Raw genomic sequence first — 27,577 nt, forward strand, 5'->3', positions numbered from 1 at the left:
AGATGAAGAGACAATAAAGTTAGGTGAATGATTCAACTTGATAATCAAATACCTGATAGTGAGAAAAGGGAAGTGAGATTAGTGCATGTTTAAGAGACTGATAAAATAGGAGTGCAAGGAAGAAGGAAGTGGGGCTTAACTCTCACCCAATAACTCATTTAAAAAACAAGGTAGATCCATTTTCTGTGACTTTTGACTCTATCCAGGTGAGCCCTCAATGGACTCAATGATAAGGATAGACACTTTAAAACTAAGTCTACTTTTTCAAGTACCACTTTTAAATACACCCTCATATTCTAGTAACTGAATAAGCATTAACTACGTTCTATGTTCATCTGGACATCCCCATGAAATGGTTGCAATTAACTGAACATAAAACTAGACACTTAACAAATCCATGTTACATTTTATTGGAAAATTTCTGACATCCATTTTTAAAAGTCTTCACATAAAACCTATAAGTGTGTCTTCACTATAATGGGCTTTTAATGCAATTGCTTAAATAGATTTACATCAATGTGACAGAAAAATATTAGGTAGAAAAAAACTGAATATGATAATATAGTCAATTATGTTTTTTTACAAGCCAACCTAAATTTATCATAGCCATTTCTATCCATGATTTACTCTTCTAAAAAAGATGCTACCTTTTTGACAGCCAACTCTATTGCAGAGGTGAAGATGTCACTTCACATTCCTGAATTCAGTATAAGGGAAGAAAATATGACTCAATATAGAATTAAGGTGAGAGGAATGAATCCAAATGTTTTGCATCCCCAAACGTTAAAACCAAAGTGGTAAACATTATCTTGACCTAAATACAATCTTTGTGAATGCACCCTTCACATCTTTATTCCTCAGGCTGTAAACCATAGGGTTGAGCATGGGGATGACCATGGTGTAGAAAACAGATGCAATTTTGTCAGTGTCCATGGAGTGACTGGAGCTGGGCTGCAGGTACATGAATATGACTGTCCCATAGAAAATAAAGACAACTGTGAAGTGTGAAGCACAAGTGGACAGAGATTTGCGATATCCTGCAGCTGAGTGCATCTTTAATATGTTGGTAAAAATGAATGTGTAGAATATTAAGATGAGTATAAGAGCAAAAAAGATATTGAAGGTGGCTACAGAAATAAGAACCAGTTCATTGACATGTCTATCAGAGCAAGATATAATCATGACTGCTGGAATGTCACAGAAAAAATGATGGACCACATTAGATTGACAGAAGGAGAGACTTAATGCATTCACTGTATAAATGGAAGCATTCAGTAAACCACAGGTATAACAACCAATGACTAAATATGCACACACACGTGTTGTCATGGTGGCAGTATAATGTAGGGGCTTACACACTGCTGCATAGCGATCATAGGCCATTGAGACCAAAAGGTAGTTTTCTACATTGGCAAAGGTTGCAAAAAAGAACATTTGGGAGGCACAAGCATTGTAGGATATGATCTTGTCTTCTGTAAGGAACCCGGCTATGACCTTTGGAGTGACTGTTGAAGAGTAACAAAAGTCCACCAGGGAGAGATTACTGAGGAAAATATACATGGGGGTGTGAAGCTGAGTGTCCAAAAGAATCAACATCAACATGCCCATGTTCCCCACCACTGTGATGGTATAGATGAAGAGGAAGGTAATGAAAAGAGGAAGCTGCAGATGTGGATCATTGCTGAGTCCCAGGAGAATGAACCATGTCCCTTCTGTTCTGTTCTCCATCAATGATATCAGGCCTTAAATTTTTTAAAGAATAAAATAAAGAAATGGAGAGACGGTTCCATGGTTACAAGCACTGGTTTTCAGTCTCAAAGACACAGCACCTACATGGCAGCTCAAAACTGTCTGTTATCTAGTTCCAGGGGTTCTGACACCCTCTCCTGGCCTTCTCAGATACAGGGTACACTTTTTAGAAGGACATACATGTAGGCAAATCACTGATACACATACTAATATTTTTTAATCTAAGAATAGGATAATAAAGGAATTGAAATCTGTGGAGTTTTAGTTGACTGTCTATGAAAAATCAAAATGATATATATTTGTTGGCTACATGTAGACAGTTTAGAAACTGTGTGAGATAGTTTATGTTAGTTTATTTATATGTCATTTCACTTGTTCTTACCTCAGTAAAACACTCCTGTGATAAGTAATCACAGCAAGTGGCAAAGGCTACTTTAGAAATAGCCTGTTCTCTGTCAAAAACATAATGACTTTTATACATTGTTACCATATAATTTGTGAAGAACAGGAAATAGAAATTTTGTCATATGTAAATAAAATAATTATCAGTTTCTGTACTGGATCCTAGTAAACCTTTAATGAATATCAAGCTAATGGTTTAAAATAATTTAGCTTATTTATAATGAACATTTTTTTTCTTTGTTCAATCATAGTCAACTGAGTGGTACATTGTGTTTTGATTTCATATTGGTCCCTAAATAGATTGATCATTAAAGATCAAACAAGTGAGTAATCCTTAGTCATTAAGTGTTTCTTTTAAATAGTAGGAGGTTCTAATGAAGTAACAAGCTCTGGATTGCATGTTAACTGTCCTTTCCACACACATTCTAATGAATGTAAGATAGAATATCTAGATACATTGATAAAGATATATCCAAAAGTATGAATTATGATTTGGCCAAGAAAGGTTTTAACTTGAAACACTATTGCTTAATCATATAATTACTAGTTTTTCTGAAGTTACAATTATGTTAAGAGAATGTTTAACCTCAGAAAAAGTTTTGAATGGAGACATATCATTAACTAAAATTACAGAGAGCTCAAGTTCTTGGAAGAGATACACACACACCAGATCATTCACTGACTATATAGAAAGCACCCAACTTCTTTCCACACCATATTGCCATTTGAAAAATGAAGACTGTAATGAGGCCTACTTGGGAATATTTTTAAAAAATAAAATAGTATATCAATGACAATAAAATGCTGGCCTTTAAGCATGGCTTAGTGAATAGTAGTGATCATTCTGTTATTTCTATGTGATAATAGCATACAGGGCTTTTCAGTTCCTCATAAGTTTGAGACAGACATGAAAATTCTCTCTTAAAATCATCACCCTTTCTGCTTTTGGGCCTTTGGTATTGCCTGTGCCTTCTCAGGATCCTAAGTTTATTTTCATTTTAAGAACATGAATGCTGGTCATGTTAATTTAACTGAACTATTCTCTTGAAAAGTTTGACTATGTTAATCAATACTATTAGGTAAAATATTCATCTTAATTTTTAGTTTTATTTTTCTCCATATATCATCCCCCCATGAGAACAAAGAACAAAGAGCCCAAGTTCCTAGATTTTGGGCTTTGTTTATGTCAGACATATATTGTTCTTTTACTCTAATGATACTTAAGATTTCTTGTTTGCCTTGGCATATTTGACAAAATATTCACTCTAAATCATCATTATTTCTTACCTTCTTTTTCTTGAGCTTTTACTCCCTTTAGTTATGTATTTATACCTTGAAAACATGTAAGTGGCCAATCTTATTTCATAGTAACTTTATCATTTGCTACATTATTTACAAATGGGGAGGAAGAAAGAAAAAGAAAATATAACATAGAAATGGAAGTATTATTTATTGCTTTTTGCTTTTTATGGAAAAACTTAAGGGCTAAGAAATTACATTATAATCTCAATTTTTGTAAATAGTATGAAAAACACTCAAGGTGGAAGAGATACAAATTCCATCCAACAAATGAGGCTGACCTCATGACATTATTGTTAAAATGTGCTTGAGAGAGTATTCATTTACTTCTAACCCTTCGTCCATATGCAGAAATATTAGTTAATCTTCTGGGTTTGTGTCTTTTCTGATTATTTTCTCTCCAATTAAATCAAGCATACAGTGAACAAAATAAAGTTTCATTAACCAAATTACATTTACTTCTTTCTGAGAAGAACAATTTATTATATGAATCATCAAATCTCCCACAGTGTTTTGACATCTATAACTTGACTCAGGATTCCAGAACTAGTTTTAGAAGAAACACCTCTATCATTTAAACAGATTTAGCTCTGAAAACCATTTTTAAACATTTTTTTTCAAGGAAATGGTAGTAGGTATATACTTCACTCTATGGTTCATAAATAATACTTCTCACTGAGATGCTTGAGAAATTTAAGCTGCAAGTTGTTTATTTATTTGTTCAGTTGGTTGGTTAGTTGGTTTCTTTTTGTTTGTTTGTTTTGTTGTTTTGAGACAGGGTTTCTCTGTGTAGCCTTGGCTGTCCTGGACTCACTTTGTAATCCAGAATGGCTTCCAGCTTACAAAGATTCACCTGCCTCTGCCTCCCTGAGTGTAATTAGCCAGATTTTAGTAGGGAAATATTTACACAGAGCAGCCTATTTAAACTCTTAAAAAACTTACTATGTAATATTTTATAAATAGTCTTCCAGCAGCTTACTCTTAGGAAGCCATCAATATTTCCAGCTTGTCCAAACAAAAAGGGAGGACAGAACTTCATCATAGACGAAGTTCTGAGTTCACTACACATTCCTCCTCTTCCCTTGGAAGTGTCACTTACCTCCTTAGGAGTGATACTTACTACAGGAAAACAAGATTTCTTCTCCTCATAGTTCACAGGTTGTGACTGTATATAAAAAGGAGAGGTCTATAAGGAAATCCATGAAAAGTATGCCAGATAAAGGCCAATCAGGGTGGTTTTTAACTTTCAGTGGTTTTTCTCACCTTCATTGAAGGCTTACAGATAATCTCGAGATTAGCCCAAAGAACTGCATGTACTGACAATGACAGCCCTTCATAAAATAAGTAACATCTAATGGAGAATGTCATGCAGTGTGTCTCCTCATGTGTCACATTGGGATTTCAGAAGCTAGTCCACAGAGGTGTGGAGAGAATTATAGACACTCAGAGAGCTCTGGAGCATCCCCCCAGAGGATATCTGAAGATTCTCATACTCTTTACTCAGGGAAAAAGTAATTAACTGGCCTAAGGGAACCAAACTCATTTCTATGTCTTAGAAGTTAAATTTCCTTTCTAATGTATAAATGAAAACACAGAAGTAATACATATTAATGAGGTATCATGCAATATTTCTATACATAAAGTATTTTTAAAATGTTCAAATTCAAATAAGAACATCTGTCTTCTCATTCACTACTTATTTGTAATTTGAAAATTACAAAGGATGGGATAACAATTCAGATGTAATATGAATAAATTAATAAAATATATTAAAAAGAAAATTGTCAAGTATAAGGCCTACTTTAAGATACCAAGTGAGATTTAGAAGGCAGCAAGAGGGCAAAACTGACTCCTATGCCCAGAAATGACTGGTGATCCAGGACAAAAATAAGTACAACACACCCAAGTACAGGATTATAGTCCAAGTCACTAACAGAGACATCATCTGCCAGACTGTGTATACCCATATAGACAGAGATATGGTAGTCTGCACAGCATATGCATATGAACTGCCAAATATGGTGTAAAAGTTGTCCTGACAAATTATTCCTCATCCAATTGCACCGGACTGCTGCAAGCTCACAGGCTTCTCAATAGATTTGGCATAGACAAAATCTCAAAAGGCTGAGTGGCGGTGATGAGAGATGAAAAAATGTGGACAGCATTTATGGTCAGCCTGATGCCTTTACTTGCTTTTGGATGCAGGTCTTGCCCAAACTACAACTGGCAATAAAGTTTTGGGGGCCCTGAAGGGAGCTGTAGATAGAAGCTTGTCTATCCCTCATAGTGCCAAACAATTCCCTGATTAGGACTCTGAAAGCAAGGAGTTTAATGCAGAAGTGCATCAGAAGCACATCATGGGTCAGAATGTTGCAGACTACATGCAATATCTATTTGAGGAATATGAAAATGTGCATAAGAAATCATTCTCTCAGTATATAAAGAACAGCATAACTGGTGGAGAGATCCAAGAAGGTGCCACCTAAAACACACCTTGTTTGATCAGTGGGACAGCAATGACTATTCAGCAACATAAGAACCAATCTGAGAACCATAAACACCAGTATGAGTAACCCACAGGTGAGAGGGGTCCAAATTGTGTGAAAAACAGTGGGTCTGGCCTCTGGCCACCCAGAAAAAATGCAGGAAATTCTGGGTCCCCACCAAAACAGACACACAGCCTCTAAAGTTCTGGCATGCACAGCAAGCCTGCACTCACAAAAATATCAGCTTCTGTGGGTTCTAACACTGAGAAGATACCACAGTCTGGATCACAGGTGGATCTGACCTCAGGTCACTCAGAAAATGCCCCCACCAAAAGCTCCCAGTGGCCACACAACCACAGGATGCCCAGGAGCAGGCCACATGACTGGATGTGGGTAACTTCTAGATTTCCAGGGTGCACAGTGAGCCTTGACTAAAAAAATACCACCATCTGTGAGTTCCAGGACTGAATAGATACTACAGACTGGAAAACAAGTGGATTTGACTGCTGGTCACTCAGAAAACCCACAAAAAGCTCTAAGTGCCCAAACATCCACAAGGCACATGCTACAAACAGAGGCATCACAATGGAAAAGGTCAGTGTAAGAACACAAAGAACAATCCCCAGGACCATTTGATACCACCAGAATCCAGCAGTTCCACCAGTACAAAAGTCCAGGAGAGACTGTCGCATCCAAGGCACAAGAGAAAAATTTCAAAGCTGAGGTTATGAAAATGATAGCGATTTTAAAGGAGGAATACATAAAGAAAGAGATGAAAGAATTGAACAAAAAACTTAGTGAAGAACAGGAAACTAATCAAACAGGAAAAGAAAATGAATAAATAGTTTCAAGATCTATAAATTGAGATAGAGGCAACAAAGAAAACTCAAGCAGAAATAATCCAAAGAATGGGAAACGTAGAGAAGAGAAAAGGATCTAAACACACTAGCGCTACCAACAGAATTCAAGAGATGGAAGAATGAATATCTGGGTTAGAAGATATAACTGAAGAAATGGATACATCAGTCAAATAAAATGCTAAATCTAAAAAGCTCTTGACATAGAATATCCAAGAAATCTAGGACACTATGATAAGACCAAACCTAAGATTTACAGGGAGAGAAGAAAAAGAAGACTCCTAACAGCAAGGCCCATAAAATATACAAAATCATGGAAGAAGACTTCCTTAACCTAAAGAAAGAAATGCCCATAATTATAGAGGAAGCCTACAGAACTCCAAATAGATTGGACCAGAAAATAAAATCCCCACCCCACCACATAATAATCAAAATACTAAATGTACAGAATAAATAATGAATATTAAAAGCTGCAAAAGAAAAAGATGAAGACACATATAAAGGCATACCTATCAGGATTACACATGACTTCTCAGTGGAGACTATGAAAGCCATAAGGGTATGGACAGTTGTCATGCAGACACTAAAAGAGCACAGATGCCAAGCCAGACTACTGTAACCAGCAAAACTTTCAATCACCATAGATGGATAAAACAAGATATTATTCCATGACAAACCAAGTTCAAACATCATCCAACCACATATCCGGCTCAACAGAAGATAATAGAAGAAAAACTCGATTCCAAGGAGGGTAACTTTAACACAGGAAAACAAAGGAAATAAATAAGCACATATCTACAAAAGCAAAAGAAAGAAAACTTTCTCTCTCTCTCTCTGTCTCTCTCTCTGTCTCTCTCTATCATACACACATACAAACACACACACACACACACACACACACACACACACAATCAGCACCAACATCAAATAAATAGGAACCATTAACCACTTGTCATTACTATCTCTCAACATCAATGGACTCAACTCCCCAATGAAGAGACACAGGATAACAGAATGGATGAAAAAACAGAACCCATCAATCTGCTGCTTACAAGAAACACACCCCAGCATAATGACACACATTACCTTAGAGTAAAGGGCTAGAAAACTATTTCAAGCAAAGAGACCCAAGAAGCAAGTTGGAGTAGCCATTCTAGTATCTAATGAAATAGACATTCAACCAAAACTAATCAAAAGAGATGATGAAGGATATTTCATACTCATCAAAGGAAAAATACACCAAGATGATGCCTCAATTGTGAACATCTATGCCTGAAATACAGGAGAACCCACATTCATAGAAGAAATACTACTAATGTTTAAATTTAATAGTGGGAGACTTCAACACCCCACTCTCACACATATAAAGGTCATTGTGGTGGAAACTAAATGGAGAAACAACAAAACTAATAGACACCATGAATCAAATGGATTTAACAGATATCTACAGAACTTTTCACCCAAACACAAAACAATTCATCTTTTCCTCAGCACCTCACAGAACATTCTCCAAATTCAACCACATACTTGGTTACAAAGGAAACCTCAACAGATACAAAAAGATCAAATTAATCCCTTCTATCTTATCAGATAACTATGGGTTAAAGGTGGAACTAAGCAACAATATAAACAGCAGGAATCCTACAAACTTATGGAAACTGAACAACTCCCTATTCAATGATATCTGGGGAAGGAATGAAATAAAAAAGAAGTAAAAAAACTTAATAGAATTCAATGAAATGGAAGGCAAAATAGACCCAAACATATGGGACACAATGAAACAAGTGCTAAGAGGAAATTTTATAGCACTAATGCCTTTACAAAGATAATGGAGAGATCCCATACTAGCAACTTAACAACTTACCTGAAAGCTCTAGAACAAAAAGAAGCAGGATCACCTAAGAGGAGTAAATGGCTGTAAATCATCAAACTCAGAGATGAAATCAATACATTAGAATCAAAGAGAAAATTTCAAAGAATCAACAAAACCAAGGCTGGTTCTTTGAGAAAATCCACAAGATGGACAAATCTTTAGCCAAACTAACTAAAAGGCAAGGGGAGAGTACTCAAATCAACAAAATCAGAAATCAAAAGGATATATAACAAGAGTCATTGAGGAAAGAGGAAATCCAAACAATCATTTGATTGAACTTCAAACATATATGCCACAAAATTTGAAAAGCTCAGAAAAATGGACAATTTTCTGGATAGATACCAACTACCAAAGGTAGTCATCAAATGTCTCCCAACAAAGATAAGCCTAAGGCCTGATGGATTCAATGCAGAATTCTATCAGACCTTCAAAGAAGATGTAATGCCAGTTCTTTTCAAAGCATCCCATAAAGTAGAAACAGAAGAAACATTGCCAACTCATTCTGTACCACAGTCTCCTTGATACACAAACTAAACACAAGCTGGTTTATGAAAAGTAGAATGTGCATTCTTTGTGGGTTACCCTGTTAATTAAAATTTTTGTTGATTTGTTGTTGTGGTGGTTGTGGTTGTTATTTTCTCCTTTTGCTTTTCTGGAAAATATATTTTCCCCTTTAAATCTCTTATTTGCTGTGGGAATAGGAAGGAAGATATGGAAAAAGACACTGGAAAGGTCTTCTACAGTTTTACACAAACTCATGGACCATTTTTTAGGGTCTCCAACAGTTTTGCACATGACTTTAATGCACTAGGGTGAAGCATATGATAAAACACAAATATGTTGGACTCTTATTTATACCCCTGTCAAGTCTAACCTGACTTTACCCCATGGCTTTCTTGCATAATTTTACAGCATTATTTTCCAACTTGTGATGGTCTGTGAGTATAATATCCATATTCACTAACTTCATGCCCCAGGATACAATTCTGGGGATACAAAAAAATATTCATATAATTCTTCCCTACAACACTTGAAATCTTTTTTTTATGTATGAGTTCATTGATAGTTAATAATGAGTTTACTGAAGTAATTTAATTGTTACTCCTAAAATACCTTTATGGATCCTCCCATTCCCCCTGTTTCTTTTAGTTAATAGGCTCTCACTGCCAAACTGTTTTCAGGTGGAAATTAACATGTGGATTTACATATGAACCTGTTTCATAAAAATACAAAAATTTTAAAAATCCAGTTCTTACATGGTTTTTGTCTAAATCTAGATTTGATAGTAAAATGAAGTTAACCCAGTTAAATTACCGTTCTGATAGGTTTTGTTTTTGTTTTTTGTTTGTTTGTTTGTTTGTTTGTTTCACACAAAAGATAATGACTGTGGCCTCAATGACCTGGGAGAACAACTCGATGTTCATGGAGTTTATTTTTCTTGCCATCTGGAGCTATGTGTGCTCTGTTTCTTTGGAGTCAGGCTGGCATGTACATTGATCATCTCTGGGAATATTCTTACTGTGTCTCCATCCAGACTGAAGCCCGCCTACACATGCCTATGTACTATTTTCTTAGCAGCTTCTCAGGGATAGAACTATGCTACACTGCAGTGGTGGTACCCCACATCCTGGCCAACACCTTTCAGTCTGAGAAGACCATTACTCTGCTGAGCTAGGCCATTCAGATCGTTTTTCTCACTGGACTTGGTAGTGCTGATTGTTTCCTCCTGGCTATCATGGCCTATGACAGATATGTTGCCATCTGTCATCCCTTGCAGTACCCTCTCATCATGACTGTAACTCTTTGTGTTAACTTGGTTATGGCTTCTGTGATCATTGGCTTGTTCCTGTTCTTACAACTTGTGGTTTTCATCTTCTGTCTCCCATTCACTTCTTCTGTGATGCTCCACCAGTGACGCATCTTGTGTGTGCCACAAGTCATATCCATGAGCTCTCTGTGCTAGTGTCAGCCACACTGGCCATTGCTGTACCTTTCTTTTTTGTTGCTACTACCCATGCCTTGATAGTTGATGCTGTGTTCAAGCCCCACTGAGCAGCTGGTTCTCACAGGGCCTTCAACACCTGCTCCTTTCACCTCACTGTAGTGCTGCTGCAGTATGGCTGCTATGGCTTCATGTACCTACACCCCAACTCCGGCTACCATCCTAAGCAAGATCAGTTCATCTTCCTGGTGTACACTCTGGGAACTCCATTCCTCAACCCTCTCATTTACACTCTGAGGAACAGTGAGATGAAAGGGGCTATAGAGAGAGTTCTTACCAGAAAGTATCTCTCCCAGAAAATTATACTATAGAAAAAAAATCCAATATAACAAGATTTGGTTCAAGCCAAAGCAAATCACTCTGCCACTACAAAAGTATTGTTTCTGCTGATGTTTATAGAAACAAAAACATAAATTATCTAAATGTTTTCCTATGTGGGGTAACATTCTTTACTATGTGCTACTTTTAGACTAGGTAATTATTCTTGTAAGAAAAATATAAGCAAGTACATGAACAGAAAGTAATGTTAAGTGGCAAGTATATGGTATTAGGTACTACAAAAAATTAGTTTATTCTATAGATAAAAAGATGAAACAACAAGGTTGTTTTCAGCACTTGGAATCCAAGAAATGTAGAAACACATAAATATGATTGGCTGCAGGGAACCATTATCATTAATACAACTAAAAAGTAAGAACATAATACACTGTTAAGAGAAACTAGTGAGAGCTAAATGCAAAATGGAAACTATTTTAGGAATGCTAGCTTTTATTGGAGCACAGAAACTTTTCACCAATAACATCACACAAAGAGACACCATGGATAACAATACCAGAATGTCTTTTGTATCTATTACTCAGCATTGTACTGGAAAATCCAATCAGGTACAAGAAACTAGGTATGTGAAGCACTCAACCATGATAAAACTCTCTTGATATATAATCTATGTAGAGAAGGAGTCTGAGTGCTCTCAACAAACAGAATGACTCATTATTGATCCAATCTCTCTAATAAAGTATTGAGTAACTTTTGCATTAGGAATATAATTTAACTTAATATTTTTCCTAAAATGTTTTGTATTAGTAGTGTTATCATTAAGTGCTTACAGTGTTCAAGAAGTATAGGTCACGCATATACATATGATATGCATGTCTATAAACACACACATTTTGGGCCAACATTTTCATATAGCAATCATTTGCAAATAACTGCTAGATGATACAATTTCTCCATAAGTAAGGGATGTAATTTGATTTCACGTCTAAGACGCTGGCAAAGTGCCCAGTTAGAGTCAATATTGTACAGACAAAGTTTCCAAAATGACTCCATTTCCCTTCTCTTCTTTGAGGAGTTCTGTATATAATTTAAATATAGGACTAGTGATAAGTACAACTACATTTTGAGTATGGTTTGCAGTTTGTAATATTGAGATGTGTTTCAGGACAATACATGTTACATATGACTTAGGAAAGAATGTTCTTCATTTAAATCACAAAGGATAGCAATAATTTTAAGTTAGATAATAGAGTATGGTTTGGATTTATATCTTCATTTGATTTTTGTTTGTGGAGATTGGCTTGCTCTAAACTTGCAATCTTTCTACTCCAACTGCTAAAGGACCAGGAATATAAACATGAGCCATCATTTCCAAATAATTTTGTGGTTTTAATCTTTTATGGTTGGCATGGTTATATATTTACATTACCAATTATTTATTATTTTAACTTGAAATACTAATCTTCTGACTAGAATCCTAAATTGCTTATATTGTGGAAGCTAAATGCTACTTAAATTGATGGATAACAATGTGTCATGTTTTACAAACAAGAAACTCCATCCATATGACAATAAAGAAAATAATAAGAAACACTGTTGCAGGATATTTGATCACACTGTGAATCCAGAGATTGTCTTGTGGTATGGTTCAGCCCTAACATACACCTTTAATCCAAGAACATTTAGCTTGAATTAAAAAAAAAAAACCAACAATAATAAGTCAAGAGCTGGAGCAATAAACCAGTTAACAGGTAGTGAACATAGGAAAAAAACAGAGAGAGTAAGAGGAACTTAGGAGGATGGATAGAGAGATGCACAGGAAGTATAAGGGATGGACATTTAATTTGAAGGTTTGTGAGACAGCATGAGGAAGGAAGTTTCCTTTTCATGTTGGAATAAGGAAGGTCAGCTGGGGACTTTCTTTGCCTCTCTGAAATAGCAGGCTTTCACCATAGAATCTGGCTTCTGAGTCTTTTTTTGGTGAAATCAAATGTTTGAGATTTTGATAGAAACAACAAAACATGTGCATGCACATGCACACACACATACACACACAGGCTGACATGCAAGCACACATGCACACATGTACTCACGCAGGCACACACACAAGTGCACACACAAATATGAGCACACACACACACACACACACACACACACACACACACACAAACCCAAAGTCAATAAAAACACAAAATTGATCAGAAACTGAGCTATAAATGACCAGTGATGGGAAATAAACAGCACAAAACATGAAAAGTCTACAAAACTACTGTTGAGTTCATTTTGGGTTGGCCATCTACTACTAGACATGGGGCCTACCATTAAGTGTGGTAAATGTAATTTGTGAAACTCCATTGGAGAGAGCTAATTTTTCTTTTGCAACTGAATATCAATTGGATATGGCTTGTTGGTTAGGGAGGAGTCCACATTGCCTGTCAGTGTTGGGACCATATGTGCTTGAACCTGTGCGGGCTCTGTGCATGCTGCCACAATCTCTATGGGTTCATATGTACAGTAGTCCTGTAGTGTCAGAAAGACAGTGTTTTTACTCTTTTTGCATTCTCTTTTACAGAGCTATCTGAGCCCCAAAGGGAGCAGGTTGATGAAGACATCACATTGTTCCAAAATCTCTCTGCACATTATTCAGTTGTGGATTTCTGTATTCTTTCCCAAATTCTGCAAGGGGAAGTTTCTGATGATGGCAGACTAAGACACTAATCAAAGAATACCGAAGAATATCAATAGGAGTAATTTTTTGCTATGTTACCTTTGCAGAATACTATCTTATTTTCTTCTAGGCCCATGAACTATCAACTCTCAGGTTCCTGAATACCTGAGCAGTGTCAAGAGTCCGCTTCATTTTATGGAGTGGGCCTTAAATCCAAGCAGAGAGTGCTTGGTTACTTTTATAGTATTTGTGGCACTACTGCAGAAGCAAATCATGCAGACAGATCACCATTCTAGACTGCAGGCTTGTATGTGTGCTACTTTTCTCCTCTTGTAGCATGCCAGGTATATTTCAGCATCCTTAACATTAGTCACAAGGCAAGGTCCTATTGCTGAAGACACCATTTACCTATCACATTGAACATAGAGAAGTCTAACTAACTGATGCCTAAATAGAGTTGTCAGCCACCCAGTCTCCCCAAAGTCTCTCCATAATTGTTTATTCTATTTCTCTTTCTTGGGAAATCCCTCCCCATTATCCATTACTCCATACCTAATCTCTGTGGTCAAACAGATCAATGCAGACTAAATAAAATACTAAATAGCTAACATTCACAAAGAAAATATACAATATTTGTCTTTTGAAATTTACATTAATTGACTCAGAATTTTTCCTACTTTTGTTCATTTGCTTGTGAATTTCAAAATTTGAATGTTAATACAATATTTAACAATTTTTAAATTATGATCTTTTTAAAATTAATGGACACACACTTACTGTACATAGTGATATATGTTGGTGTATATTTCTTTGTATTTGAATGTTTGAGAGGTAGACAAATATGCACACATGTTTCAAATGTAGACTATCTTATAAAGATAAATAAATTTTGATACCTTTTAAGTTATTCTGTATTAATGTGTTTTGACCAACTCCATCTTTCCATGTTTATGTAGCATTTTCTTTTGTTAAAAACTAAGGGACTATGGCTTGTTAGATTTCAAGGGACCACATTTTCTTCTGTTTTATTGCATTAGGCAAAAGAATAATTGAACCATCATTTTACTTCTGTTCCAGTAATATGCATTTATCACATATTACAGAGAAGGAAGAGGAAGAAAAGATGTAAGAAGAAAGGGAGGACAAAAAGGGGAGAATAATGATGGTTTGGTGATAGATTCCAATTATTAAAACTTATAATGATGGTAGTGGTGGTTGCCATATGGTGGAGGTCATGTTATCTAATGGTGATTATAGTGGAAGTGGTGACAGTGGTTGTATTGAGGTGACATTGACTGTAGTGGTGGAGATTATGATGATCATGAATAGTATTGAAAGCTAATGCATATTGATAGATGTTATATTTTGACTAATTTTTACCTTTACAAATCCATTAGGAGGAGGAGACTGTCCTTTTCTCCAATTTATACATAAAAAGGACAGATATAAATAATTATAATATTATTCAAGTAAATATAGTAGTGCAATACATAGTTGGGACTAGAACCAGGCAGTGGCACCTATGCATATACATATCATCACTCTTTTGCATATAGGAAGAAGTCTGTGGGTTTTGGAAGTCCAAAAGAAGAGAGAACAAAAGGAGAGTGGGATGGGAAAGTTTGATGTTATAATGTAAAAAGAATCAAGATCTTGGTGACATTTATAGATCATAGTGAAAAGATTTTATTCTGAGTGAGACGCAAAGTAACAGCAGAAATTTGAACAGAAAGATAGATTTAACAGGTTTGCACTTTAATAAACCACGCTTCTGGCAGAGGAAAATCTTTTCTATTTTTAAAGAATGATTATTTGGCACCCTATTTCCACACTATTAGCAGACAAGCTTGTTCAGATGTGTTTGAAAGGTTAAACAATGGAATTTTTTGTGGACTAAGTGTGATGTCAATGATAGCAGTAAAAAATATTTGATCTGTGTAAGTGAATGCTGAGATTTCATTTAATGAAAAGAGTAAGCCTATTAGAGAATTTATTGTAGTAGAGAAAGTTGAAAAATTATCTGGGATTTTGAAGGGTACAGGTTTTAATCCTCAAAGATAAAGTGAAGGAAGTGCACTTGTTGCTTTGCAAGTGTTGTGTTTGTAATTTTTGGTACATTTAGACACTGTCTGCATAAGGAAAATGATGGCTACAGAAATCAATTCAGAAATCTCGGCTCATTGTTAGTCTTACTCTCCTATAATTAATAAAATTTCACTATACCTGGATTTTTGTTAAACAGGTGTAATTTAGCTGTTCTTGTTATGCAAAATTGGAAGAAAAATGGATATGTAAGATGGGCATGAGTTTGCCTTCCTAGAGGAATGAATTTTCAGTTTATATGTATCTCAAATATTTAGGTTGTATACATTAAGTATGTCCAATACAATTATTTTTAGAAATAATTCAAGCAAAATGTCAAACAAAATAAACCCTTCTGTCTTTTTATTTTACCTTTGCTCCTTGCGTAAATCCTCATGTTCATTTGGCTACACAAATGTCAGCATATCTCCAGAGTTCTATCTATTCAAGATTTTTAGTTTTCTTCATTTACTGACATTTTAAAGAGACATCATTTGGTGTCAGCATTTTCAGCTGTGTTTTAAGTGATCAAATCTACCTGCCATTGATTATACAGTTGAAAATCAGGGCCTTGTCTTCAGTACTTTGTTGCAGTTAATTATATCTGTGTATGACCCAGGAAGGCAAAAACTGACAGAAAGAGACTGAAATGTAACTCAAAGCTGCAGGCACTATGCTGGGAAGAATCTATACTGCTACCAATGTACTAATAAGCTAAAACTAAACAGGTCTAACCCTATGTCCTCATAACCTACTATATTCCAAGCGCTTGCCAATCTAATGGTCAGTGGGCAGCTTTCTCTCTCTCAACTTCCTCTGTCAACTGCCTAGTTCAAATGACTCCTCCTTCCTACTCTCCAGGAAGCTCGTCCTACTCTTCCACTTCCTGTTCTTCTGCCCAGCTGATTGGCTAAACAGTGTTTTATTGACAACTGTTACATCCACTCAAGGCATTTTACCACAGTACTTACCCCCCCTTAATTACATATTTTGGATTTGTCATGGCTAATTCTAAAAATATCAAGAATCTTAGAGATTATCACAGAACCTAAATAAATATAAATGAATTTGAGCACAGCCTTTCTATACAATGAACTACCATTCAGTTGTGCATACTCTTAGATCCAGTATCAATACTGGATTAACCATATGGATATAAAGGCAAACCATCTTTGCTCGTATGGATTTTAGACACTGTGTCTTTGGAGGTTGACTTGAAATGCTGGCATTAGTTTCATGAAGGAACTTTTTGGGGTTTTTTTTTCCTGTTTTTTGATGCAATAATTTCATAGTTGGCCACACAAGAGAAATTCTCCTTAACTTTTGTCTTTCTCCAGTTGAACTGTGTTTAAGGGGTCCCACTTGAGATTTGCCCTCTCCTGAGGGACTCATTAGTTTTATAGACATCCCTAAAGGACATTCAAAATATTACTGGATGAAGCCGGCTTGGACTCAGTAATCACTCAGTATATATTATACAATATTAAGGAAGGCACAGGTCTTCCCAGTCAAGACTTAAATTTAGATTAATCCATAATATCATGATTTTTATGGATAGCTTTCTCACTTAATTCTATTCCAGTCACTAATTCTTAAGGAGCCTTTCTTCTCCAGAGTTTCAGCATATAAAGAATGCTTCCTACTGTCATGTGGACCTTATGAAGATATCATATCCTGAATTCTTGTTCCCTCTGTAAGACACTGACCAAAAATTCATGGGGAGCTCCCCCAGTCATCTGTGGCAGCAATATCTCAGCAACAAAACTAATTTGCTCTTTGGTGAGTTTCCTTATTGAGTAATGGAATAAAACAAAATTGAAAGTATTAAGGGGTGTCTAAGAGACCCTACTTCCTTGACGATTATTTTTTCTATTATAAATAAAAGTAATAATTTCTATAGTGCTTTATAATTTAAATGAATAACCATTAATATCAACATGAAATTATAGGCCACAAATAAGTTATTGAATTTTTTTTGAAATTCAACCTTTATTTGAATGTTTTGAATTGACAGATATAGAAAAGGGAATTGTGATACATGGTTGAATTGTCTAGTTTTACATATCTGATAAGGCCATGCTGAAGTTTGGTTCTTGTGGCTTTTCTGCATGTCATTGAAACATAAGAAGACAAACTGTTCCTTGTGAAAAATTACATATCTTCCATTAAAATTTTATATAAAATGAATGTATTTACACCATGACTTACCAATTTTTTTATATTATATACTGCAAATGTATAAGAATGCATGACCATTTTTCAAGTTGACCTTTCTATATTTCATTTCTGAAGAAGAACAAAAATTTATGTTATAAGAAAAAGAGTTTAGGATTAGTTCTTCAGAATATTTAAACTCATAACTTACATGAAGTGTTCTTTTATGATGTTAAAGTTGTCTATCATTCCTTTTTATTCTCTCATTTATGTGCAAGACTTGAGTTAACAGTTTCCATTAAAGCAATGCTTATCTTATTGTTTTATTTACTGATAAGCTGCCATGAACTGACAGTTGAATTAAGGATAAGCTCATCAGGAAGTTCACACATGGCATCTCCATCATGAAAGTGGAGAAAACATGAGGATAAGGGAATGGTTGGCAATGTAAAGCTAAGTGTGTCTATTATACATATATCTATATAATCTATTACTGTGATGCCCACCAAGCACTGAGGGATAGCCTTTAAACAGCTGGTGTCCCATCACTATTAGACTTCCTAGAGTAAAAACATACATCTAAATTCATTTTTCATGCTTTCCTTCCTCCATTGACTAATCACATGCAATACATCCAGGTCTTAAATTTTCGTCCGTAACAAACACATATAAATAAATGACCATTTGACAAAGAAAAGGCACAGTCTCTCTGAACTAATCATAGAAAAACTGAGTTGTAGAAATAATTCGTGAATATGTGTTTGGAAGTTTGTTTGTGGGATTTGAAATAAAAAATGACAAATACTGAAATATAAGTAAGGAAATGAATGGGACAGATATTCTGTAGCCTTAGAGAGTTGTAGTGGTCTCTGAAAATATTTTTGGGGAAATCTATAGAATATTCAGGATGAAAAAATGAAAACTTTCTATTTGGAGGAGCTGTAAAGTAATGGAGAAAATGTTTCAATGTAACACACAGGCATATGTACATATTGCAAAGATGTTTAAAATGTCTCTGGTACACACCTCCAAAAGGGTCACTAAGAAATATTCAAATATAGTTTTTAAACACAAATTCTCATTTGCATGGTATATTTTTAGGTCTTAGCCTGACTTTTTTTCTTTCTTTATGCCTTTTCATAAACACAGGCACACAAAAATATACTTGTGAATTATCAAACAATAATCAAACTGTTAAAAAGTCACTAGTAATGCTTTTTAATAGAACTGTACTTAATTCTCTCTAAAGGAGAACTGTAGCCACTGAGTTCTGTGTTGAAAATTTAAGGCAAGTCAAGTGATTCTCAATCTATAGGTTGTGTCTACCTCAGGGGTCTCATATCAGATATCCTGCATATCAGATACTTATATGATGGTTCATAAAATAGCAAAATTATGATTATAAATTAATAATGAAATAAATTTATGGTTGGGGATCACCACAATATGAGGGACTGTGGCAGCATTAGGAAGTTTAACAACCACTGCCCTAGTCTATCAGTTGCTGTTCTGGAAGATTCAGAATTCCAAAACCATGTCTTGGTTAATCTACAAAAATGGTAAGTTTTATATCAGTTTGCTGTTTTATCATGTGTGCAATATTGCTACCTTGGTTTTCATGCTTTAAGAAGATATAATCATTCTTGAAAACATCCTGGAACCAAATTCTACCATATTTAATTTTGCTGATATATATTTGTAATTCTCCTTCTGAAATTCTTCCTCTATTTTGTTTTCATATTTATTTATCTTTTACTAATTTCCTTATTGAATGTTTAGCAGAATGATACAACGTCTGAGAAGATAGAGCTCTACAGTGCCTCACCCTCAATTCCAGAAAAAAGGAGATGAAAGTGTAAGTATCCAAGGTGAATTTTATCCTCAGGAAAGAGTTTGGACGATGCACTCACTAGACCTTTGCTAACCCCAGAAATGTTGCATATTGAAACTATTTGCTTTTTGTAAATTGATTATAGATCCCATATTTATATTCCTTGTCACACATTAAAGAGAGAAGTAATGTCACTCAATGTGATCACTGTGAAATTTAGTAGGTTAGAGCACTGAGATTCAAACTCAGATCTGATCATAAATCTAATCAATCAACATTCTACCATCCTGTATCTTCAAACTTTCTGAGGTGCCAAGCAAAAACAAGATTCCTTAGTTATGACATAACCACAAGCAGAAATACTCATAACATCTCTCAACATCACAATGCCAGTGTTTAATGTTGTATAAGTATCATATTTCATTTTTATGAATGCATATTATTATTTTTAATGGTGCGCTGTTTTACTATCTGGTATTCATGGACTTTTCTAATCTTGATATTTTTTAAAGTGTCATTTCTAATTATTTCAGAGATTTGAACAATAGGCATAAAAACAACAATAAACATTCTTCCCTTGTTGATACTTTGATTTTTTATGATATTTCTATATTTCATTGAAAACTATGGCAACATCCTTGTATATATTTATGTATAGTTTATAAAAGCAATTTCTAAAAATAATAACCCTGGTCAAAGTGAATTCATTTCTTCAAGTATTTCATTGCCCAATATCTACTTATACTACATAAAAATATTTATAGCAATTACACTTTGAATATTTGAGAATAAATCCATGCCAAAAACTTGAAAGCACCAGCAGTTATCATTCAATGATTACAAACAGGACTTAGAAAATTGTTTCTCATTTGCTTTGTATGTTTATCTGAATACTAATGAAATTAGATTTTTAAAAGTCTCTTTGCCTTCACACACATTAAAAATGTTAAATATCTTTCTAATAGGAATCTTATTTTTTTGATGAGTAGTAAAACTTAATTGTTATTAAAACTACTTGATATATTCTTCCTTAAAGGATTTTTACATTTATTGTTTTCTGAAGTAAATGGTTTCTGTTCTTTGTTCATTTCTTTATATATTTATAGACTTTGAGGTGTGGAAATTTTTATGTTCTAGCTTTTAACTACTTATTACTTTTATTTTTAAAGTACTTAAATCCTACACAAAAGAATGAATTTCATGCATATAATTTGGAACATAACCATAAGAGTGATTATCTCATTGTCGTGTTATGATGTTGAGGCTTGGTAGTTATGCTGGAATAGTATCAACTAATAATACACGTTTACTGGATATTCCATTGGCACTGTTTAAGTACATTCATTTCTCTCAGAAAGTCAAAGAGGACGTACTTCTCTTTTCTGCTCCATTTCACAGACAATTAATCTGGTCCTGGAGATGCAAAGGGTACTGGAGGTCAAGTAATAAAGTAATTACAGGAGGAGACTTAGGTTCAATGTGCCTAGGTTTTAATTCCCACTGCAATATGTAATAGTGTACTCTTGAGCAAATGTCTGATTTCCTCATGTATAAAACACAGCATAAAATTCATTACTCCTGAGTACATTAATATTAAAACATTGAAATTTTATCCAATGATGGATGCACAAATATGAAAATTAATTTTATTAAAATGTCAATTTAAATAATTTGGTGTTTTCTCTTAATTGACATGAAATAATGGTTCTTTTCTGTATTGCTTAACAAGATATGCTGTACACGTACACTTGTTCTTTATGTGTATTCCCTGACATGTTATTTATTATTTATTTATTCCATTGTTTTCTATTTTATTTTGGTTGTTATATATATATATATGTATATACATATATATACATATGTACAATTTGAGTGTTTCTGTTTGTCTCTTAGAAAAATAAAAGCAATTTGACTTTATTTGCATCAGGGAAATAGTTACTGTTCTTGTTTTATTTGCAGAAATTTTGTCTTTAATTTTGATCATACTTTTTTCACTTCAGCTATTTGCTCACTATTATATTTTCAATCCTATGGCCTTTGGGAGGTAACCATTTTGTTCTTCAACCATGTACAAATAGAGATGTATATCCCTAGTTATTAATGAAATATTCATTTCTATTGCCTTCCATTAATTATATATACATATATGTTATTTTTACCGATTATATCATTACACATGTGTCTTTTCTTATGTGCATATGTTTTATATTATGTGTGTTTCCTTATGCTTCATATTCTTTCTTTTTTGATTTTCAGAATTTTTACATTAACCAGTAAATTTTAATGCATATTTTATATTCTAATTAAGCATCCAGAAATATGGAATCTATTGAGGAGCTGTTTTGATTACATTAATAATATGTATTTTGTATTTCCATGTGCTAGTAAATCTCAGAAAGTCTAATTCTTTAAGACACAAGATACTATGTCTCAGTATAGAGTGTTGTTAATTTTTCTTAAACTCCTACATTCTATTGTTTCTTTATTCTTAAAAAATGAAATTGGAATTGAACTTAAATGAATAATCTACTATGACTCTCTAATGCCTTCTGCGACAAAGCTCTTTTATAATCACCCATTAATTTCAGTGTATAATTTAATTCTGATATTGAATTTTTGGTTTCTTTTTAATCAATTTATATCTTAGGTAACAGTACTCTAAACACATTTCTTTTTGGTTCCTTGTCATGGAAATCATGGTCTCATACAAAAAGCTTTGGTTGACAGTTGAAAATTAGAAAAAAAACCCAGAAAGATAAATGATAAGAAATTTATATATCATAAACGTGGTATTAAAGTTTCTTTTTTAGTTTGATACAGAGTACAAAAAAAAACTGGTTGCAAAGTGAATTTCTCATGAAAATTAGAGTGTGGAAATAACGTAGAGCTACATAAATCTAGAAAGGGGTATCAGTATACAGAACTGAAAGAATAACCAAGAAACCTTTCAAGCATGATGTGGAAGGCAGGTGTGATAAAGTATATACATTATCATTACATACAGAAATTGAAAGAAAAATTACACTAATCTGTAGTGATAAAAGACAAGGATACTGACAGTTATGATACATAAAGATGAAAGAGATAGGAAAGGTGCCTGTACATTATTGTATATCTTTACCTTGGTAGTGATGGAATCTCATTGAAAACAAACACAAACAAACAAAAACCTATTATTTACACTCAATGTCTATGTTTTATTTGGATAAGAATGCATACCAAATCTATGAACACTACATCTATTCATCTCATTTTAAATATACTAACATACTTTTTAAGAGATATATACAAAGTAATCTTTTTTTGCATACACTTGTCCATTGAATTAATGTGCTAAATAAAAGATCAAAGTTATTTGACTAAAAGCATCTACAGGCTTTGGTCTTGGACTTTGTCTATATATAAACAATTCCATCATTCATGGAGATTTCTAAGGATAAAAAAGAAAACCCACCACACAGACTTACTTCTGTGAATTCATTCACTATTCTTCTTCCAGAAGACATGTTGACTGGAAAACCGGTTCTCAACCAGTCTGGGACTCCTGAATTTGTTTTCCGTGTTTTCACCAATGTCCCTGAATTCCAGGCTCTCCTCTTCACACTCTTCCTCCTGCTCTATCTGATGATCCTCTGTGGCAACACCGCCATCATCTGGGTGGTGTGCACACACAGCTCCCTGCGCACACCCATGTACTTCTTCCTGGGCAGTCTGTCTCTCCTGGAAATCTGCTACACCACAGATGTGGTTCCCTTGATGCTTTCCAACATTTTTGGAGGCCAGAAGCCCATATCACTGGCTGGTTGTGGGACACAAATGTTCTTTTTCCTCACTTTAGGTGGCACGGATTGCTTTCTCTTGGCAATCATGGCCTATGACAGGTATGTGGCAATCTGCCACCCTCTGCACTACAGCCTCATCATGACCCAGAAGCTTTGTGTCCAGATGGTGCTGGGCTCTTTGAGCTTTGCGCTATTTCTCTCCCTACAGCTCACTGCCTTAATTTTCACCTTGCCTTTCTGTGGACATCACCCGGAAATCAACCATTTCCTCTGCGATGTGCCCCCAGTCCTGCGCCTGGCCTGTGCTGACATCCGTGTGCACCAGGCTGTACTCTATGTCGTGGGCATCCTGGTCCTGACGGTCCCATTCTTGCTCATCTTCATTTCCTATGTGTTCATTACTGTCACTATCCTGCGCATGCGCTCAGCAGAAGGTCGCCAAAGAGCCTTTTCTACCTGCTCTTCCCATCTCACTGTGGTCTTGCTACAGTATGGTGGCTGTAGCCTGGTGTACCTGAGGCCCCGCTCCAGCACCTCAGATGATGAGGACCGCCAACTCGCCCTGGTCTACACATTTGTCACCCCATTACTCAACCCTCTGATTTACACCCTTAGGAACAAGGATGTCAAAGGTGCACTAAAGAACTCTGTCTTCTGTAAGGCAGCTTCCTGCTGTAGTTAAAGGCTTCAGGTTGTAGCAAAGGACTAGTGTGGTTATCTGCCAGGTAAACCAATCAACCGAAAAGGACAAAAAGAATTATATTATTTACTTTCCTAAATGTCACATTCTATTTTTATTTTAATGTGCATGCCACTGGGATAACTATTTTTATTTTCTTGAAACAACTAAAAGCTTGGAGTGAGGAAAGACAAATGATATATATCATAATTACATAATCTCAAAAAAGAGAAATGAATAGCCATGAAAGCAGAAGAGAGGGTGCTCAAAACCTTTGGAATGTTTATCACTGAATTTGCTTGTATAAATAGAAGATGAATAATGAACTTTTAATTTACAAAGGATTTTCAGTTCACTCATGACAGTTGCTTTGTTGGAAACCTCATATAGATGCAACATTTGGATATAGGCTGCTGTCTGTTTATATGCTGTTTCTGGATGAGGAAAAATGCTCATTTTATAAAAGGAAGTTACCTCATTAAAAAAAAAAACTTTTTCTTAGATCTTTATGAACTTCACATCATGTATCCCAATACCACTCATTTCTCTGTCCCCTGATACCTGCCCTCTGCCCTTGCAACCTCTCCATCAAAAAGAAAAGAAAAATCTCACTGTGGAAGCTGTAGTGTGTCATAGTGTACCTCACAATATACACTTTTGTCTATACTTCTTTGCTTGAAATTGTTCATTGCCATGAGTCATTGGTCTGGTATGAGGCCTCTGGCGTCTCCTACACTATCAGTAATGGAACCTCACTGGGACTCCTTCCAGATATCCTGTTGTTACCCGGTGTTATGGAGATCTTACAGCTTTAGATCTATAGGACTGGCTCTTTCTTGTGCTCTAGCAGTTCATCAATAGGGTAGGCTTAGATCCAGTTAGCCAGCTCTCCTGCACCAACAACAGGGTGAATTCTCCAGCTCTGCCCCAAGTAGTTCATCCAATGCCACAGCCATCAGGAGGAAGAGCCAGCTCACCCATGCTCATACCTGTGGGGCTGGCTCACACAGGCCCCACCATCAGTGCCAGCTCTACTGTATAGGGCCAGCTCTCCTGAGTACTGCTGCTAGAGAGGGGTGAAGCCAGCTCTCCTACTCTCACACCCTCAAGGCCAGATGTCCTATTATTACTAGGAGAGAGTGGGGACCAATTATGCACAGCCCTCAGATGTCAGCATAGCCTTGGGAGGATGAACAGACCTGGCCTTGGGTGGTAACAGATCCTCCACTACTGAAAGGCCATAAATACAGACATGATTCTCAGAGGCAGGACAGGCAAGGACTTCAATGTAGCCTTAGGTGGCATCACGTGTTACTCACATCAGGCTGTTTCTCTCTATGCATGGGTCTCCAGTTCTACCTGTCTTCATTGCACCCACACCCTTCTGCTTCTCCTATCTTTCATTTCTCCATCGTGTATTGCTCATTTTAGTGGCCCCAGGATCTCTGGGTGTTTGGGGTTATCTCAGAAGTGCTCTTAGGAGGGCATGCCCTGCCTGTGTAGTGTGGCACAAGCAAAGAGTCTTCTGTAGTATAATCAAGGGTGGTCGGCCTGCCCAGGTCTATGTTGTGGTAGATCTGTGGTTGACTCAGGCTCGGGGCAGTGATCATCTGTTACATACTTTTTTTAAAGTGTGCATTAAAAAATTTTTCAGAATTAATCTCTTCTTCTGTGTTTGGTATGTAGATATAGTCAGCAATTGCTTGTTTAATGTATGGGTTTACTTCATGTCAGATGGTTCCACTGCTGACTTCATCTTTTACTACTGGTAAATAAACAGGAATTAGCTTCCACTGCCAAGCAACTACGGACAACTATACTAATGTGCCAAGACCTAACCCTTGTGCATCCAACATAAAGACTCTGATGAAATTCTGCCATCAAACTTGGCTCTTTCCCCACCCTCTACCCTTCCTTTCTTTTTTTTTTTTTTTATGACTCTTGGTCCAAGATGCATTCAACAACTCTTCCTCTCATTTCTGCCTGAGGGTGGTACTTGTTTATGCCTCTGCCTTCCAAGGCATAGAAAAAGCTGTGTAACACTCAAACAAATATACATTTATGTGGAAGTCATTGAACTCTGTTATTCACAGTAGATTCTCTCTGCTCATTCTGCTGTACTGAGCAAGAGCCAAACAAGAGTTATAGCTATGTGTATGTCCAGGCCAGAAAGATAAAGGTAGTGAGAATCTATGCCCATGTTTATAGGAGCTGGTTTGGTAAACATACATAATATAACTTAGTATTATATTAATCTGTCTACCAAATGTCTAGCACACAACAAGAAAATTTGCTCAACCATGTTCATAGCAGCCTTATTCATAATAGCCAGAACATGGAAACAGCCTAAGTGTCCCTCAGTAGAAGAATGGATAAAGAAACTGTGGTACATATACACTACGGAATACTACTCAGCTATTAAAAACAAGGAATTTCAGAAATTTGTGGATAAATGGATTGAGTTAGAAATGATCATAATGAGTGAGTTCACCCAGAAGCAGAAAGACTCAAATGGTTTATACTCACTTATATCTGCATACTAGGCCAAAAGGCATGTCCCACGAAAGCCTTCACTTACCAGGAAACTGGGACAGAGGGGAGGACATCCTATTGGGACTCTAGATGAGAGAAGCATGGGAGAATAGCAAAGTAGAAGGATCCAGAAGGTCCTAGAAACCTACAAGTAGAACATTATTATAGGCAGATTTGGGCCCAGGCATCCCGCTCAAACTAAGGCACCAGCCAAGGACAATACAGGTGGTAAACATAAAACCCCTACCCAGATCTAGCCAATGGTCAGAACATTCTCCACAGTTGAGTGGAGAGTGGGATATGACTTTCTCACGTACTCTGGTGCCTCATATTTGACCATGTCCCCTGGAGGGGGAGACCTGGTGGCACTCAGAGGAAGGACAGCAGGTTACCAAGAAGAGACTTGATACCCTATGAGCATATACAGAGGGAGGAAGTTCCCCTCAGGAACAGTCATAGGGGGGAATAATGGGAAAATGGGAGGGAGGGAAGAATGGGAGGATACAAGTGATGGGATAACCATTGAGATGTAACAAGAATAAATTACTAAAATATATAAATTAATTAATTTAAAAAATGTTCTTAAACATTTCTACTCTTTACACCTATTAATCACTAGTGTATTTCAAAAATACCTTGAATAGGTAGCTTAGAAGCAAGAGAAGCAATAATAGGCATAAATCTATGTAATTAACGTTTAAATACATACATTATATAATAGATAGAATGTTGTGGTGACATGATAAAATTATATAGGGTGGAGGAGGAATAATCTGTGAGTTGAGAAATTGTTCTTAGAGGTCATTTGAAGGGGATTCTTGCAAGTACAATGGCAGGCAGAGAAATAATTCACAAAGAGGTAAGAATAAAAAATTCAATTCAGGCTGAATTAGTCTGCCTGTATG

At 35.6% G+C, this 27,577-nt stretch overlaps 2 protein-coding genes and 2 pseudogenes across 2 annotated transcripts; 3 read left to right on the forward strand and 1 right to left on the reverse strand.

Annotated features, from left to right (window-relative positions):
• Positions 1–804: 804 nt before the first annotated feature.
• LOC127190050 (olfactory receptor 5B3-like) lies at positions 805–1,731 on the reverse strand. The gene has a single exon (XM_051147099.1). The coding sequence runs from the start codon at positions 1,726–1,728 to the stop codon at positions 805–807; it is 924 nt and encodes a 307-aa protein (XP_051003056.1). The 5' UTR covers positions 1,729–1,731.
• A 1,152-nt stretch (positions 1,732–2,883) lies between these two features.
• Positions 2,884–5,936, forward strand: LOC127189835 (60S ribosomal protein L5-like; annotated as a pseudogene).
• Positions 5,937–10,061: 4,125 nt separating this feature from the next.
• On the forward strand, positions 10,062–10,979 carry LOC127189836 (olfactory receptor 10W1-like; annotated as a pseudogene).
• Positions 10,980–23,183: 12,204 nt separating this feature from the next.
• LOC127190051 (olfactory receptor 10Q1-like) lies at positions 23,184–24,143 on the forward strand. The gene has a single exon (XM_051147100.1). It carries the CDS (start codon positions 23,184–23,186, stop codon positions 24,141–24,143), a length of 960 nt encoding a protein of 319 aa, XP_051003057.1.
• Positions 24,144–27,577: the final 3,434 nt, after the last annotated feature.

The sequence above is a fragment of the Acomys russatus genome, chromosome 5 (assembly GCF_903995435.1).
Source record: "Acomys russatus chromosome 5, mAcoRus1.1, whole genome shotgun sequence".
Taxonomy (NCBI): Eukaryota; Metazoa; Chordata; class Mammalia; order Rodentia; family Muridae; genus Acomys; species Acomys russatus.